Here is an 18,694-nt window from a genome sequence, read left to right as displayed (position 1 = left end):
AAACTTTAGAGCCTACATGTTACCAGATTTACCCATTACTTTGGGGTACGCTCATTCATGAGGGTTACTCTTCTGGGTTTTTTTTTCTGTAATTCTATTAATGTACTGCTTGTGTCACCTGTGTTTTCATAGGGAGCTGCTCTACTCCTTTTTACAAGTCCTCTCCCAATGCAGCTATCCTGCTGTACCTAGGTTCCCTAGGGTTCGGTTCCTCCAGCCCCAGAACCAGATGAACACACACACACGTTAACAGAGCAAGTCTGAGTGGACCGCATCAATCAGCACTTTCAAGCTGCCACACTTATATGGCCCTGGACTCAGTAGTCTGGGTCGAGCAGCACTTCTTAGCTGCCACCCTCGTATGTCACAGGTTCAGCACGTCCCTATCCCCACTTTCATGTTAAAATTGTACTGGTGAGCAAATCCCACTGTATTTTGGGCACTCCAGGGATCTTTAGCTTAGATAAGAAGTATTGCTGCAGAGTAAATGGGGAAGCTAAAAACACAAAGGGTATTCAAATGTGGTTATTTTTGCACGCTAAGGAGGCTGGTAGCTACAGGATCTAAGATTAGGTGTGAACACCAACTGTGATGTACTCCCCAGTGCTCTTGAACATTAAAACCTCTGGGTTTAGAGGGGGATAGCCAGTCTTGAAAGGGGGAAAATGAATCAAAGATTGTGACCCCCCCATTTTAATTTGGATTCCTCCCCACCCTGATTCCACCAATGGGAGCACAGGTGTGGCGCAGCGCCTCCCATTTTAATCACCACCACCGGTTAGCCCTGCTAGAAGCAGCTGTAGCTCAGGGAAGCTTATGCTCAAATAAATTGGTTAGTCTCTAAGGTGCCACAAGTCCTCCTTTTCTTAATGAGAAACTTGACCAAAGAGGCTAGTGCAGACCTAGGGTGACCAGATAGAAAGTGTGAAAAATCGGGACGGGGGTCATAGATGCCTATATAAGAAAAATTCCCAAATATTGGTACTGCCCCTATAAAATTGGGACATCTGGTCACCCTATGTAGACCAGACCCAACCCAAGCCCAAGCCCTCCAACTCCCAGCAGCCTCCATAAAGGACCTTGCCTGGGACTCTGGGCTGGGCCGAGGTTTGATTGCCGTGGCAGGGATGCTGATGAGTGCAGCACGGTGTGAGAGAAAGCGCCCTTTCCCCAAAGAGTGCACTCCTTGCACTGCCTCAGGCCGCACTGCCCGTCTCCAGCCGCCAGGGCGCGCTGTATCCCGGGGACGCGTGGGGCGGGCAGCTTCCCGCTGCCGGTCCCGCTCCTTCCTCTCGTTGGTCACCGCGCTACGGGCTCGTAATGGCGGCAGCTGCGTAGGGGTTCCCGGATCTAGCTGAATCCCAGAGGCCGCCGCCGCTGCTGCTCCGCGCGCCCGGGCCCGGAGCAGCCATGGGCCGAGAGTCCAGGTGAGGAGGCGGGAGCGGCTCTGCCACTGTCCCAGCGGGGTGGCTCCAGCCCGGCCACGGGAACAAAGGGCCGCGGCGGGACCGAGCTGAGGGGAGGCTCGCCGAGGAGCTGGGGCCGGGGCCTGAAGGAGCCGGGGAGCGGGCTCCCTCCGCGTGCTAGGCGGTGGGGGTCCCAGGGCTGGAGGGAGGAGCCGGCCGTTGTCGAGGCTGTGGGGGAGCGTCCAGGGAGCCGCCGCCCCCAGAGGGGTTGCCTCGTACGGGGTGTTGTCTCCAGAAGATCCGCGTGCGGCCTGAGCGGGGTGTCCGCGGCTCTGAGGCCCGAGCGGTGGCGTCACCTCGGCCCGCCGCGGGGGTGGGAGGGGGAGCGGCGAGCTCGCGGCGAGCTCGCGGCGAGGTCTCGTGCCCCCAGGTCTTGAAGAGAGAGTGGCTCTGATCGCCGGTCCACATGGCTCTGATGCTGCCTGCCCCCCGCTCGGATGTTCCCCAATCTCCGGCCAGTTAATGACCCCCCGCACTCCCTTCCCCCCCCAGTTTCTCCCGAGAAAAACCATGGGGATGGATTGGCTTCAAGCCCTCAGGGCAAGCGCAGGGGTAGAAAGTGGTGGTGGTTCTCGTCTGCAGCCCAGCGGAGCAGATTGCGTGTACCAAAATGATGGACGGCACTGTGGGGGATTCAGTCCCGTAAACGTGTTAAATGAGAGTGGTTTGTGCTGGGTTTTAACGTCCGTGAAGTGCATCGTCTCGTTGAGCGTTGAGACGCTAGTGGAGACGAGGCATTGCCGTTTTTCTCTTGATGTAGCTGGTGAAGGACAGCTCGTGGGGGGGGGGGGCGATATAGGATTGACATTGTGAGTAACTATATCGAGACAAAAACTATTTGTGTGGTGCCTCTAATGGGACTTTACACAGAGGTAGGCTATCCTGATGTCATGAGTGCACCTGTTTTTTTCAATGAAGACAAACCCACACTCCACGGAATGCAGTGGTGCCATCAGAGAAGGGTCAGAACGGCAGGCATGTCAAAACTGACCTAACTCAAGCCATACCCATGAATGATATTGGGAGATTATACCTCTGAGTTGAGCAGTGTACACAGAGGGTGGGCTGCACTGGATGCTTCTGGACTCTTTGCTTTGTCCTTTTTTCATCACATTAGTTGTTTCAGTAGCTTCCTCCAGAACTATGTGGCTCCCATTGCTGCTTCTACCATACTTGGTTGTGCTGTGAGCTATCAGATTTCTTTAAATAATAATACTTTACTTGTGAGATAGATAGATATTACTCTTTTGCAGGTGCCAAAACTGAGGTTCTCAAGGGAACACAACAAATCTATGGGATTAAATTCTAAAACCCCATCTATACTAGGAGTGCTATATTGGCATACTGTACTTGCAGAGTGTTTTGCTGGTGTAGTATACTTATATCGGTAAAGCGCTGTTACTAGTGTGAGCTTTCATGCTTGTTGTAATTCTCCCCCCCTCCACCCCCAAGCGAAAAAAGTAAAAGCACAGATTTGCCAGTATAGTTGTGTCTACACTTAGTATTTTGCTGACACAGCTGTGTTGCTTCAGGATGATACCTCTGTGCTGGCAGAAGCCTATAGTGTAGACCAGGGGTCGGCAACCTTTTAGAAGTGGTGTGCCGAGTCTTCATTTATTCACTTTAATTTAAGGTTTTGCGTGCCAATAATACATTTCAACGTTTTTTAGAAGGTGTCTCTCTATAAGTCTATATATTATATAACTAACCATTGTCATATGTAAAAAAGGTTTTCAAAATGTTTAAGAAGCTTCATTTAAAATTTAAATTAAAATGGTGATCTTACACCACTGGCCCACTCAGCCCGCTGCCGGCCTGGGGTTCCATTTACCTAGGCCGGCAGTGGGCTGAGTGGGGCCGGCGGCCGGGGCAAGGGGCCGGCGGCCGGGGCAAGGGGCCGGCGGCCGGGGCAAGGGGCCGGCGGCCGGGGCAAGGGGCCGGCGGCCGGGGCAAGGGGCCGGCGGCCGGGGCAAGGGGCCGGCGGCCGGGGCAAGGGGCCGGCGGCCGGGGCAAGGGGCCGGCGGCCGGGGCAAGGGGCCGGCGGCCGGGGCAAGGGGCCGGCGGCCGGGGCAAGGGGCCGGCGGCCAGCTGAACAGCTCAGCCCGCTGCTGCTCAGCCCGCTGCCGGTCTGGGGTTCTGTCCGCCTGCTCCTGCCAGCCAGGATCCTGGCTGCTGCCCCCGCTCAGCCCGCTGCCGGTCTGGTGTCCCGGCTCTGTCCACATAGAGGAGGTACCTCTCCCTGGTTCTAGCCATTCTCTTTCTGCACCTAGATGAGGTTGGGAGTGCGCTGAGAACAGGGCTGCGGGTGAAGGAGCAGGCTGGGGGTTGGGGTGCAGGGTGTGGCCAGGAGCTAGAATGAGGGAGGGGGCTTGGGGTTGGGGCAGGAGGTTTGGGTGTGAAGCTCTTACCTGGACAGCTCCCATTTGGTGCGAGGGGTGCAGGTGGGAATGTGGGGTGTGTGTGCAGGAGCTCCTGTTTGGTGCTCAAGGTGGGGATGGGGATGTGCAAGAGTCAGGGCATGGGTTGGGGGGGGGAGGCTGGGAGTGTGTGGGGGGTGCAGGAGTCGGGGCAGAGGGCTGGGAGTGTGTGTGGGGAAGTGCAGGGGTCAGGGCTGGGGTGTGGGGGGGTTCAGGGCTGGGGGTTTGGGCTGGGTGTGCTCCCAGCCCCCAGTCCTGAGCAGCTCACAGCAGGGGGCTGGAGGGGACATGCCGATTCCACCCTCTTCCCCAAGGTCCCTGGAGCAGAGAGCATGCTGCGGCTCCGCTTTTGCTTTTCCCTCTCCCCCTCCATAGCAAGGGCCCCTTAGCAAGGGCCCTCAGCTGATTGGCCGCAGGGAGGGAGAGAAGGAGGGGCAGGAACCTAGCACACTGGGGGAAGAGGCAGGGGAAGGGGGAAGCTTGCCTGCCCCGCAAGGAGAGAGCAGTGGGTGGAGAAGAGCGGGCAGGATTTTTAATGGCACAGCAGTGTGCCATTAAAAATTGGCTTGTGTGCTGTCTTTGGCACGCGTGCCATAGGGTCCTGACCCCTGGTAGACATAGCGTAGGTCTCATGACTCCTTGGCTTGGTTTACTCTTGAAAGGTATATTGGCATAGTTCTGAGATGTGAAAAAACCACACCCCTGACCGACGTAGCTATGCCTACATAACCCTCAGTGTAGACGCAGCTATGGTGACAGAAGACTGTGGCCTCACATTAGCCGCAGCTAATGTTATTTGAGGGGGTGTCTTACACTGACAGAAAAACCTCTACTGTTGATGTAGGCTGCGTTAGCACAGCCCTGGCAGCATAGACATAGCTATACTGGTACTGTATAGTCTCCATGGTGGAGACATACCCCTATTTCCCTGATAGCTGAGTGTTAATCTATGTGTCCTGAGAAACTTCCAACTCAGTTATGAGATGCTGTGTATGTAAATTATCCCTGCTATTTCAGGTCTTCATTTTTTTGTCTTGAATTGTTGTCCAATGTAATATGGTGTTTACACATTGTTATGTTTCACTCAGAGGTATCTGCATTTCTGTGATGGATGTAATGATTCCTGTGTCTGTTAAAGGTGTAAGTTTATAAAATTTGAGCATTTTTGAATCCTAAGATAAAAGATGCTTGTCATGGACTCCTCTGCTCATTACAGTTTGTATCCTTTGTTGATAGTGCTGCCAACTTGAAACATGCTCTGTGGCCACATGTGATTTTATAAGAGAAGCGCTTACTGGCCCAGCCAAGATCCAAGTCCCACTGCAAATTGCACAAATGCTGGAGGGACAGTCTTTTTCCCAGAGAGCTTACAGTCTAAATAGACAGAACTGACCAAAAGGTTGGAGGCGAATACAGAGGCACAGAGAGGTGAAGAAGTGATTTGCTCAGGGTCACACAGCATGTTAGTAACAGAGCTGGGAAGAAAATCTAAATCTCCTGACTCCAGTCCACTGCCCTATTCATTACACCAAACAGGCTCATGCTTGCACACAATTTTTTGAACAGAGTTTTATAGTATCTCTTTGGAACTGAGATATAAACTGAGGCAGATTGCCCTAGTGTTATAAAATATGAGACATATTTACATACAGTTTTAACCTTTTTCCTGAATATAAAAATTGATGGATTACTAAATAGTAAACTCCTCTTGGGATTCTGATGCTATCACAAAGAGCTGTGCTCTCGTGGTGTGACCTCTCTAGGACTTTTTCAATGATATATAGCAAAGTAATCCAGCTAACTTCAGAGTAACAGCCGTGTTAGTCTGTATTCGCAAAAAGAAAAGGAGGACTTGTGGCACCTTAGACACTAACCAATTTATTAGAGCATAAGCTTTCGTGAGCTACAGCTCACTTCCTCAGATGCATATCGTGGAAACTGCAGCAGGCTTTATATATACACAGAGAATATGAAACAATATCTATTCCCACCCCACTGTCCTGCTGGTAATAGCTTATCTAAAGTGATTTCCAGCACAAATCCAGGTTTTCTCACCCTCCACCCCCCCCACACAAATTCACTCTCCTGCTGGTGATAGCCCACCCAAAGTGACAACTCTTTACACAATGTGCATGACAATCAGGCTGGGCTATTTCCTGCACAAATCCAGGTTCTCACATCCCCCCCACCCCCATACACACACAAACTCACTCTCCTGCTGGTAATAGCTCATCCAAACTGACCACTCTTCAAGTTAAAATCCAAGTTAAACCAGAACATCTGGGGTGGGGGGGTAGGAAAAAACAAGAGGAAACAGGCTACCTTGCATAATGACTTAGCCACTCCAAGTCTCTATTTAAGCCTAAATTAATAGTATCCAATTTGCAAATGAATTCCAATTCAGCAGTTTCTCGCTGGAGTCTGGATTTGAAGTTTTTTTGTTTTAAGATAGCGACCTTCATGTCTGTGATCGCGTGACCAGAGAGATTGAAGTGTTCTCCGACTGGTTTATGAATGTTATAATTCTTGACATCTGATTTGTGTCCATTTATTCTTTTACGTAGAGACTGTCCAGTTTGACCAATGTACATGGCAGAGGGGCATTGCTGGCACATGATGGCATATATCACATTGGTGGATGTGCAGGTGAACGAGCCTCTGATAGTGTGGCTGATGTTATTAGGCCCTGTGATGGTGTCCCCTGAATAGATATGTGGGCACAGTTGGCAACGGGCTTTGTTGCAAGGATAAGTTCCTGGGTTAGTGGTTCTGTTGTGTGGTATGTGGTTGTTGGTGAGTATTTGCTTCAGGTTGCGGGGCTGTCTGTAGGCAAGGACTGGCCTGTCTCCCAAGATTTGTGAGAGTGTTGGGTCATCCTTTAGGATAGGTTGTAGATCCTTAATAATGCGTTGGAGGGGTTTTAGTTGGGGGCTGAAGGTGACGGCTAGTGGCGTTCTGTTATTTTCTTTGTTAGGCCTGTCCTGTAGTAGGTAACTTCTGGGAACTCTTCTGGCTCTATCAATCTGTTTCTTTACTTCTGCAGGTGGGTATTGTAGTTGTAAGAAAAGATGTCATCAATATAGCGCAAGTAGAGTAGGGGCTTTAGGGGACGAGAGCTGAGGAAGCGTTGTTCTAAATCAGCCATAAAAATGTTGGCATACTGTGGGGCCATGCGGGTACCCATAGCAGTGCCGCTGATCTGAAGGTATACATTGTCCCCAAATGTGAAGTAGTTATGGGTAAGGACAAAGTCACAAAGTTCAGCCACCAGGTTAGCCGTGACATTATCGGGGATAGTGTTCTTGACGGCTTGTAGTCCATCTTTGTGTGGAATGTTGGTGTAGAGGGCTTCTACATCCATAGTGGTCAGGATGGTGTTATCAGGAAGATCACCGATGGATTGTAGTTTCCTCAGGAAGTCAGTGGTGTCTCGAAGGTAGCTGGGAGTGCTGGTAGCGTAGGGCCTGAGGAGGGAGTCTACATAGCCAGACAATCCTGCTGTCAGGGTGCCAATGCCTGAGATGATGGGGCGCCCAGGATTTCCAGGTTTATGGATCTTGGGGAGTAGATAGAATATCCCAGGTCGGGGTTCCAGGGGTGTGTCTGTGCGGATTTGATCTTGTGCTTTTTCAGGAAGTTTCTTGAGCAAATGCTGTAGTTCAGCATTCTTCAGCCCCCAACTAAAACCCCTCCAACGCATTATTAAGGATCTACAACCTATCCTAAAGGATGACCCAACACTCTCACAAATCTTGGGAGACAGGCCAGTCCTTGCCTACAGACAGCCCCGCAACCTGAAGCAAATACTCACCAACAACCACACAACAGAACCACTAACCCAGGAACTTATCCTTGCAACAAAGCCCGTTGCCAACTGTGCCCACATATCTATTCAGGGGACACCATCACAGGGCCTAATAACATCAGCCACACTATCAGAGGCTCGTTCACCTGCACATCCACCAATGTGATATATGCCATCATGTGCCAGCAATGCCCCTCTGCCATGCACATTGGTCAAACTGGACAGTCTCTACGTAAAAGAATAAATGGACACAAATCAGATGTCAAGAATTATAACATTCATAAACCAGTCGGAGAACACTTCAATCTCTCTGGTCACGCGATCACAGACATGAAGGTCGCTATCTTAAAACAAAAAAACTTCAAATCCAGACTCCAGCGAGAAACTGCTGAATTGGAATTCATTTGCAAATTGGATACTATTAATTTAGGCTTAAATAGAGACTTGGAGTGGCTAAGTCATTATGCAAGGTAGCCTGTTTCCTCTTGTTTTTTCCTACCCCCCCACCCCAGATGTTCTGGTTTAACTTGGATTTTAACTTGAAGAGTGGTCAGTTTGGATGAGCTATTACCAGCAGGAGAGTGAGTTTGTGTGTGTATGGGGGTGGGGGGGATGTGAGAACCTGGATTTGTGCAGGAAATAGCCCAGCCTGATTGTCATGCACATTGTGTAAAGAGTTGTCACTTTGGATGGGCTATCACCAGCAGGAGAGTGAATTTGTGTGGTGGGGTGGAGGGTGAGAAAAGCTGGATTTGTGCTGGAAATCACTTTAGATAAGCTATTACCAGCAGGACAGTGGGGTGGGAATAGGTATTGTTTCATATTCTCTGTGTATATATAAAGCCTGCTGCAGTTTCCACGATATGCATCTGAGGAAGTGAGCTGTAGCTCACAAAAGCTTATGCTCTAATAAATTGGTTAGTCTCTAAGGTGCCACAAGTCCTCCTTTTCTTCCAGCTAACTTCAGTATCTCAGTAGGTGCATATGTGTGTGTACTAGTTCAGTTATACAAGACCAGGAAAGACTTTTTTGTAATCTTAAAAAAAAAGACCTGGTCTTTCCTTTTTATGGTTTCTGTTCTAAATGTGATTAAAGTACCTTTAAACTGCAAAGTGTTCTTCTATACATCTTGATTCTTTTATTGTGAATTTGCAACTACACAGACATTATCGGAAGCGCTCCACATCACGTGGACGTTCCGGTAGCCGCTCTAGAAGTCGATCTCCGGCTGACAAAAGAGCAAAACGTGGAGAAGACAGACGTTCTAGAAGTAGAGATCGAGAACGCAGGCGTGAGAGGTCACGCAGTAGGGACAAGAGGAGATCTCGGTCAAGGGACAGGAAGCGCCTGAGGTATGAGTCGTAAAATCTCAGGAAATGTATGTGTTCTTGGAAAATAAGACTTGACTTGAGTCAGTCTGAGCTATCTTATTATGAATATCTGATGTTCCTCTCTGTACGATTGGTGTTGGTATCTGCCTTTTGTAATAGGTTTTACTTAGGTAAAGTAGTACATAGTATACTTAATTTCAATTATTGGCTTGTGACAAGCTGCTGTAATTTGGATTTGGTAACCCTGTCCATAGCCTTAATGGATCTTGGCTTCCTTTTGCAGATTTTTGCTGAAGATTGTTTTTTCCCATGTTAACAGACCAATTTATGTTAATGTTTCCCCCCCAAACCAAAATGTCTCAGTTTTCATATACTCTTATATTTTAAAATAATGGCCATAAGTGCAGAATACTAAATAAGCCAATTCTGCTTCTGTGGCAGACGTTCAAGAAGTAGAGAGAGGGAACGGAGCAGAGAGAGAAGAAGATCACGCAGTCGAGAGAGGAAACGGTCCAGAAGCAGAAGTAGACGGTCCCGGTCCACCAGTCCTGGCAAGAGCAAGAAAACAGAAAACAGGTACTCTCATTCACAGCTGTGATTACTATGTCAGTAACTAGACATGGGAAGATTTATAGATTATAGTCTCTTCCTATATGGAGATTGGATATAGTTGCCAGATAGATTTATCAGATATTAAATTGGTTTTCCAGTATTTCTGTAAATCTTTTTTTCAGGAATAAAAATATTCCTCACCATGTTCCTTGGCATAATAAGGCTTTTTCCCAGGAGAACTTTTGTGTGAGTGTGTATACACATTTGGAAAATAACATTGGTTTTCTCACCCAAGTAGCTGACTGCAACTAGGGATGTAAAAGTTTAACCGATAAGCTTGATGCTTATCGGTTTCGTTTAACAATTAAACTCTGCTGCCGCCCAGTGGCCAGGTGGGACCCCGGGTGCCAGTGGGGCCCCAAACGTGGGGGTACTGCAGAACCCCCCGCATCCTTAGTTCCTCAGCTAAACATTTAACCTTTTAACCAGTAGAATTTTAATAGGTTAAATGGTTACTTTTTGTACATGCTATTTACATCCCTAAGTGCAACCCCTTTTTTATGCTACATGCCTTGTCATCATCACCCTCTGCACTTGTGAAAATGCACAGAATGTCTCTTTAGCATCTTAGGCTATTTATGCCTGTTCCTGGATCATCATTTGCGAGATGATTAACTTTCACCATTGCAGAATTTTGCTCAAATTCAAAATGCCCAGATTGGGAGCTAGATCAAACATTAGGTTAATCTTTCAGCTCTAGAAACAGAAGTTCACGCTCATATTCTCCCTGCTGGACATTTGTCCCTTTTTGTTTTTGTAAAGCTCTCCATCCCTGTAGGAGAATAAAACAAGCTTTCTGGAAAATCTGAATAGATTTGGTAAAAAGGCTTGTGTGTTTGGTAAAAAGGCTTATCTTTAGATGTTGATCTTAGTTTGTTTCAACTAGATCATTGTAACATGTACTTGACATATGGGGGCAGGGTAGGCAGGGACTCAGTGCATCATTTGGAAATCATGCACAAAAGTGACTTTAGTAAGTGAAAAGTCAGCTTACTGTCATCCAGAAATTTAAAGCGGTTTATAACTACTAATTAGGTCTCATAAAACCCGCTGAGTTCTAATATAGTTATAGTAAATTTAGGTTCAAAGAGTTTAAGTGATTTGGCAGAGGACACCCTATAAGTTCACGGCAGAGCCAGCAATACAACCCACAGTGCTGGAGAGCACCACTTCCCAGATGGAGGCACTTGGCATGGGGCAAACACTGGTTACAAGAAGGTCTGCTGCCTACACAGGTTTTGGGGGACATTAATATATTAAAATTATTTAAATAAATCTTGTGATAAGAACAATGGATGACACTATCACTCAATTTTCTAAGAGGCATTACGTGATTTAGCCACAGTATTTTCAACAAAAAACTCTTCAACAAGAGTTACATTTTCAAAACGCCGCATGAGTGTCAGCTGTGCTAGAGGTCACCTTTAACACATCCTTTCCACAGAGGTGTGACACAAAACATGAAGTAACTATGATTTAAATATATTAGGGTCAGTGTGAATTTTTTTTTTTTGGTAGGTGTCACTACCTTAACTTTAAATTTATGTGTATTCAGGTCTTTTCTTGTATTACTGAAATAGAACTATTCCTCCAGTGAAATGCATGAGAGTTCCTAATATGTAAAACAGCATTTATAGAACTTAAAATATTATTTTTTTCCTTCCTTATACTCTTCTGTCTGCCTGTATCCATCTGTTGTCTCGTCTTACACTTAGTTCCTGTCGCAAAGAGCTGACAATCTATCTTTGTTCTGTGTTAGTACAGCACCTTGCACAATGGGGTCCTGGTCCATGACTAGAGCTCCTAGGTACTACGCTAATGTAAATAATAATAAATAAAATATAGGATATGTTGCTACTTAGATCTAGAAAAGAGCTTTTAAGCAATGGGAACAAACCATAAGGTTTAGGCAGTGCATCTGCACTCACTGAATATTATCCTTCTTCTAAAAGCCAGAGATGTGCATGGCTTTCCTGACTTATTGCCTCCAGGCCTTAATATCAAGTGCAATATTTAAATACATATGAGGAGTTTTTAGAACAACACAAGTTGCATTGATCTGGGCTACGTCGCAAATAGCGAAACAAACAAAGCCATTCAGTATGTGGTGTTTGCTGTTGAACGCAGGCTCACAGAAATCAAGAACAAAGGGTACTGTTTTAAACAACATTTTGTATGGTTACTCTTCCTCAAAATTGCTTGTTGTGTTCAAGATCAAAACCACTTATCTGAGATGATAAGAATGCTGCATTTTCTAAATATTACTACTATAATGGAGGATATTAAATAAAGCTACATACTCAAATACAAGTCAAGTACATGTTACAATGATTTCTTTAATATTTATGCTAATAGATAAAGTGCATAGTATAACACTTCAAAGAAATCCATGAAATATGCTTATACCATGCCATCGCTTTGTATTTGTGGTGTTTGCTGAATGCTGTCAGCATGCTCAGCGTTGTAGAGAACATGGAGTAGACAGGGACCCTACCTGTATGAGTTTATGATCAAATAAGATGACTAATAACTAGACTTAACAAAAAGGTGCAGTTTGAGGTCCCTTTAATGTTGAATTTAGAAATGTGTAAAATCTTACTTCAGGTCAAGTGATTTCTAAATACATTTTAAACTGAATTTTCAATTATAATCATAACCAGACAATGAAGTTGCACAGTTTAAAGAAAAGCAGTACTGTATAGGTAAACTGTACCATTAACGTGTATATAGAATAAGGAGGTTGATGACTATCCCGGGGCCTTAATCAAAACATCACAAAATTGTATTCAGAGAAGTTGGAATGACATAACATCTTGTAAAATAAACATATGGTTTGCATTAAAATAGCCCTGTGGGCTATGAAAAAAGCTTAATACTTTTTTTTTTTTTTTTAGCTAAAAAGTGAATTTTAAATGTATTATCATGGGTTAGCCACACGTTTAATAAAAAATAGATGCATCTAACCTAGAGGGGGTAGGAATAGTAAAATCTGTAATAAATGTAAATGGGTTTTGGATCAAGTTATGTAGGTAGCCTTTCCTGATGGGAGGTGTCCTTATGTTTTTCAGCCAGTAGTGAAATCCTCCAGGGGCACTCAGACTTACAAGGGAAGGTGCTAGATCCCTGTGGTATTAGAAGTGCAAAAGACAGTAATTTCTGAGTATCTCTGTTCCAATAGCTATCTTCAAGGTGGTGTAAAATAAACTCTGGAACCATGAGAGTATCAGTTCTAAGTATTTCTGGAAATGAAGTCTGCAACTTCCTCCCATAAAGAAATGAGAACAACAGAACTAGAGCATATGAATCAATGTGTCCTAACAGATTTTTGCATCTCTGTTATTTCTAGGAAGTATGTCCATGAAATGAAGAGATTCTCTGGGAAGTAAATATAGTCTGCAAGATATTTAAAAAAATCTGTGAATTACATTTTCTTTCAGCACACACATATCTTTCCCAAGAAAAGCTGGAACAGTCTGTTTAGCATGCAGATGCAGTACATACGTTTTTGATCTTATCTTTCAGATCAAGGTCTAAAGAAAAGACGGAAGGTGTGGAAGTTTCCAAAGAAAAGAAAAAAGAGAAAGAAGACAAAGAAGAAGAAAAGGATAAAGATGTTAGTGTATGTATACTGACCAATGAGAGAAGATTATATCAGAAGATTGTATTTTAAACATTAGCTGTTACAAATGATAAATTTATTTTAGAACTTTAGATATAGTTTACTGTATTTTTAAAAAATCACCTTAGATAATCCCTTTTTTAGGTCTGAACCTCATAGAGCATAGACTTCTGTTACAATGGGTGTGCTTCTACCACTTGACAGAAGAAACATTCTTCCCTTAATGCAGGACTTCTTAGCCTGTAGAATACAAACTTCAGGCAGATTGTGCAGGGTCACTTGTGTCACATCCCACTGATTGCTGGTTGTGGAGGGTTAGATGAGTTTAGAAATGCCTACAATCTTACTTCAGGTCAAGTGCTTTCTAAATACATTTTTATGTAGAAAATATCCTTTGGTCACTAGAACCTAGCAGGAGTCAGGGGGAAGAAAGGGAAGGAGCGGTTTGCTTCCTCTGTTTTTGCCTCTGCTTCATCCAGTTCTAGAGCAGCACTCCAACACACAAGCCTTTCTTCATGTGCCCGTATATTTATGTCTGCATCTGTAATTTTCACTCCATGCATCTGAAGAAGTGGGGTTTTTACCCATGAAAGCTTATGCTCAAATAAATCTGTTAGTCTTTAAGGTGCCCCCCGACTCTTTGTGCTTTTTGTGGATACAGACTAACATGGCTACGCCCTGATACTTGACTCCAATACACAGACAATGCTTGGCTCTGGGGCAGGGGAATCTGTGCTTCATGACAAACCCTCCAGTCTAGCAGGAGTCAGCAACAGGCCAGCAAACCAGCATCCTCACCAAATCCAGTCAACTATGCATGCACCTTCAACCAGAACTCCTGCCTAGGACTCATTGGTTATAATCCACTCATAGCTTGTTGCTCTGACACAAATAATTTGGGGAAATAGCGAGTTGCAAGGTGGCTTTTCAGGGTCTCGCACCAAAAAATGGTTGAGAATCATTGCTGTTGTATACTTTCCCTATGAGGGTGAGGAAAGTTTGACGTGTTTAGGAGTATTTATTTAGAAATGTAGATCCCTAGGACCAAGTTCTGGCATTGGATGAAAGGCAGATAACTGCATTTCACTTTATTTTAGTCACCTCGCTCATGCAAGTATAGTAGTTTGTGTCACTATAGAGTGAACCTGAGATATATTAAGTTAAACTTGTATTGCAGTGTGTTTTATATTGTGCAATCCTCAGACAAAACTCCCATAGATTTGAAAGAGGAGTTTGTATAAAGAAGTGCAGAGTCAGGCCAATAATTCATAACTTTTTAGTTTGGTTGTTTGTTCTCATAGAACTTTGATCAGAACAAACTTGAGGAGGAAATGAGAAAACGAAAAGAGAGAGTGGAGAAATGGAGGGAAGAACAGCGCAAGAAGGCTATGGAAAACATAGGAGAACTGAAAAAAGAAATTGAAGAGATGAAACAAGGGAAAAAATGGAGCTTAGAAGATGATGATGGTATTTCCTTAATATTTTTATATAACAATTAACAGATAATTGCTTCATTTTGTAGTTATAAACCCAGCTTTTAATTACCATATTTGATTTTAAAACTTCAGTTATTTTTCAATGAAATGTAAAATGATGAAATCTAGACTTCTTCATGGTCCCAAACAGCTGGTGGGGTATTAGGAGAAAGAGAGGACAAATGATAGAGCAATAATGTTGTGCAGTTATTCAGGTCAGTTATGGGGACATAATGGTAGTTTATCAACATATGTTAACACTCTTTTCTTCTCCCTCTTACTTCATTCCCAGTTTTTAAAAAATTCTCACCTAGGCTTTGGATGTTTTTGTGGACCCAGTGCTTTTCTGGGAACCTGTAACTGCTATTTTGAACCCACTAAAATCCTAGCTAAATTGCCCATTTATTGATGACCTCTCTCAATACAGCCAGTTCCTCACAACCCTTGTGGAGAATCTCCATCCTGACATCTCCCCAAGAGAGGAGGAGTCTTTTAAAATGACCACTCCTGGCATTAGAGGAGCTCCTGCAGGCTGCGGGAGCATGCTGGCTCCCCTGGCGTCTCCAGACTGAGTGTCTTCTTTCAGGGAACATTCCGCTTCCAAGGGGAAGGGAAAGTGCCCATGTGGTATCAATGGGGAAGGGTGGCCTTTGATTCCATGGTTTCTCTGACTGGTGACTAAACCCTTAGACAACATAAGAAGATTCCCATCCCTTCTGCTCCAAGATACTCTTCTTCCCCCGTGGCTGGCTCTACCCCTGTAGAGAGGGTGTACTTCTATTCTCATGGTGTTCTTCACCTTTGTTCTGTAAGTTTACAGTAGTGTCGTTCCCTCCACCCCCATTTGTATGCGCTTTATAAACATTTTTCAGGGTTCTGTACAACTGCATTGTACGAAATGCAGGAAAAAATAAGGATTTTGGAGTTCATAAGCGCAAATGTTTTTCATTTAAACAAAAATATTTCTCTGTCCTACTAGATGACGAGGAGGAGACTGCAGAAGGGGAAAAAGAAGCAGAGGAGATTGAAGATGAAGAATTAGATCCACTGGATGCTTATATGGAAGAAGTTAAAGAAGAGGTCAAGAAGTTTAATATGAGAAGTGTGAAAGGTGGAGGTGGGAGTGAAAAGGTAAAAAATTAAGCTTGTCTTTATCTTTTTTTAAGTAGTGTTAGCATTTTAATATAGGAAAAATTATATTGAAGAACACATTTTAAGAGGGAAATGATACAAACAGACAAGAGGTTAACTACATGTAATGCCTACCTGTCCATAACCTTTTATCTCCCCAAATCAGCTGTTTGATATTAACCCTGAGGAAATCTCATCTCAGGAAGTGGGAGCAAAGCCACTCAGGAGTATACAGAATTTGTACATTTTGCGTAGTGCGTTTCCATGCTCTCTGTGGTAGTATAATGGTTTTCCTTAACTGTTTTATTAGAAATCTGGGCCGACTGTTACCAAAGTAGTAACCGTGGTGACAACCAAAAAGGCAGCTGCGGAATCAGAAAAGAAGAAAGGGGAGCTCATGGAGAATGACCAAGATGCAATGGAGGTAACTGAAAAGTCTTAGGTGTTTATTGTGGAAATGGGCTGTTCGTTTTTCTTGCAAAAAGAGGCCATGATTCAGCAAAGTACTAAAGCGCACAAGTAGCCCTGTTGGCTTCAGTGGTACTACTTACATGCTAAATGTTTGGCATTTGCTTATGTATGTTGTTGAATCATGGCCAAAATAGAGCTGACACAGATTAATTTAAAAAACACCGCAGCTCGCATGGTTTTGTGTAAGGACAACATGGTATTAATGAAAGCTAAATTAATGGATCAAGTTGTTTAGGTTGATAACGTCTTAATATAATTGAGTTGATGTGTGGATGTCTAAACTTGGTGCACATACAATTTATATACAGTTATTGAAATTATGTATTCAGTCATGGCAGTTTTGCATGTGAATGACCAGTTGAACATCTAAGTGGTCATTTATGTATGTAGCTACTGAGCCCACATATTCAGTCACAATAGTTACATGTCCATTTGCATATGTTTAATTATAAAAAATCTGGGTCTTACGTTTATAGTTAAATTATCTTCACACTTTTAAAGTGCCTTTAATTTGAGGATCTCAAAATACTTCACAAACATTAATGAGTTAAGTATCTCTGCTCCCAGGGAGGTAGATATTTTCCTTTTACAAATTGAGAAACAGGAGCCAAAGAGGTCTGATTTTTTGCCCAAAGTCACACAGCAAGTGTGGCAAAGACAGGAATACAATGCCTGTCTTCTGACTCCCAGTCGTGTGCTTCTAACTATTAGGTAGCACTCCAAACTCAACTAATAAACTTGTCTTACACTGGCTGTATGAAATAAATATGCAATGTTGATACTCTGCAGGGGGGCTTGCATAGCCTCCCTGCACAATTATTGGGTCCAAGCTTATCAGAGCAATTCATCCTGTGTCCAAACTACTCCCATAACACTCGAGAAAAGGGATATCAAGCGATTATCATATAAGGTGCTGTGGTTTTTAGGCCTTAAATAGGTTTTAAATCTCTCCGCTCTGCACTGGCAATTGAATAGGCTGGATAAGTTCCATTGCATGAGAATCTTCTTTTTTTCCTGAATCACTGTTGACTAGTTCTAGATGGCAAGTGCTCTCCAGATGTCAGTTAAGATTGGTGAAAACTATGTGGTAGCTGGAGAAAAGGTGGGGAGTGGTGAGAGGGGAAGTTCCCAAAAGAATGAATGTATGTAAAACTAGGGAGATCCTTGACGCTTAAAGTAATTCTCCCTCTCAGAGATGGTTTTGGTGCAGTATAGGAAGAGATAAATGTCCCCACTCAATAATGTTCCATTACTATGTCAGTGAAAAGTCAAACCTTTGAAGAGGGTTTTTGTCACTGAATATATTTTTGATTTATTATCTGTACAGTATTCATCAGAAGAGGAGGAAGTTGATCTTCAGACTGCCCTGACAGGCTATCAGACCAAACAGAGGAAGCTGTTGGAACCAGTGGATCATGGAAAGATAGAATATGAGCCCTTCAGGAAAAACTTCTATGTTGAAGTTCCAGAGTTGGCTAAAATGACCCTAGATGGTAATGGCAAATAAAAATTAATTTTGTAGGGTAGTTTTAATGGAAGATAATGTCTGTCAAATTTAGATATGCATGACACCAGTGAGTTCTTTAGGTCTTATCCTTTGGACATAAAGCCAAAATTCTGTGGACCATCGAAAAGGGATGTACATATAATTTGAGTCATTGACATAAAGCAGCAACCCTATTAGTTACAGAAGGGAATTGAAGCGTGCAAGGGAATTTTCTTGGTGCAATTTGACAGGCTGGAGGTGGGGGAGGGAGATTGAATCACCCCATCAGTGAGTATTATTGATGTACTGTTACTTTCCATTTAGTTATACTTGTGACCTGCTCACTGAAAGTTTTTCACTACACTTTCTACATACTCAGCATCTGTGTCTGTAGCTAGCTAAAATCTGTTGCATCATGTTCAGAGACAGTACATTTCAAGTAGACTTTGAATAAGAAAGCAGAGAAACACTTGAAGTTTGATTGATTGTGTATTAATCCATAGTGTTTTTTTTCAGAGGTAAATGTATACAGGCTGGAAATGGAGGGAATTGTAGTCAAGGGAAAAGGCTGCCCGAAGCCAATCAAAACCTGGGTACAGTGTGGTATTTCCATGAAGATTCTTAGTTCACTAAAGAAGTAAGTGAACAGTTTATGAACCGAAATATCAGTTGTTTCCATTGTGTCCTTGTGGTGTTAGACTGTGGAGTGTTCAGGCCAGGTACTTATTTGTTTTACATATTCTCATTGTATGGTACTATGTATACCAACTATCTAGATTAAGGTGTTCACTCAGGATTGCTCTTCTGGGCAATTATAAACTATTCTTCCCCACTAATTACATAACACACATTTCTCCACTCTGTATTTGTTGTGCTGTATT

The 18,694-nt window shown here is 44.0% G+C and overlaps 1 protein-coding gene across 3 annotated transcripts in view; it reads left to right on the top strand.

Moving 5' to 3' along the window:
* Window positions 1-1,281: 1,281 nt before the first annotated feature.
* The window catches only part of DDX46 (DEAD-box helicase 46), a 39,996-nt gene continuing 22,583 nt past the window's right edge, over window positions 1,282-18,694 (top strand). For 2 of the 3 annotated variants that reach the window (XM_084636761.1, XM_084636759.1), the window contains exons 1-9: window positions 1,282-1,427; window positions 8,852-9,040; window positions 9,461-9,595; window positions 13,154-13,250; window positions 14,552-14,717; window positions 15,705-15,856; window positions 16,167-16,280; window positions 17,655-17,820; window positions 18,330-18,450. In XM_084636761.1, coding sequence (XP_084492887.1) covers window positions 1,411-1,427; window positions 8,852-9,040; window positions 9,461-9,595; window positions 13,154-13,250; window positions 14,552-14,717; window positions 15,705-15,856; window positions 16,167-16,280; window positions 17,655-17,820; window positions 18,330-18,450 — 1,157 coding nt within the window. In that variant the 5' untranslated portion in view covers window positions 1,282-1,410. The remainder of the gene's footprint in view (window positions 1,428-8,851; window positions 9,041-9,460; window positions 9,596-13,153; window positions 13,251-14,551; window positions 14,718-15,704; window positions 15,857-16,166; window positions 16,281-17,654; window positions 17,821-18,329; window positions 18,451-18,694) is intronic. The other variant, XM_084636760.1, reaches the window with a different exon arrangement.

Source organism: Lepidochelys olivacea, assembly GCF_965140295.1.
Source record: "Lepidochelys olivacea isolate rLepOli2 genome assembly, chromosome: 8".
Lineage (NCBI taxonomy): Eukaryota > Metazoa > Chordata > Testudines > Cheloniidae > Lepidochelys > Lepidochelys olivacea.
The sequence above is the reverse complement of the archived record's forward strand: the minus strand, read 5'-3'. Positions and strand labels throughout refer to the sequence as shown.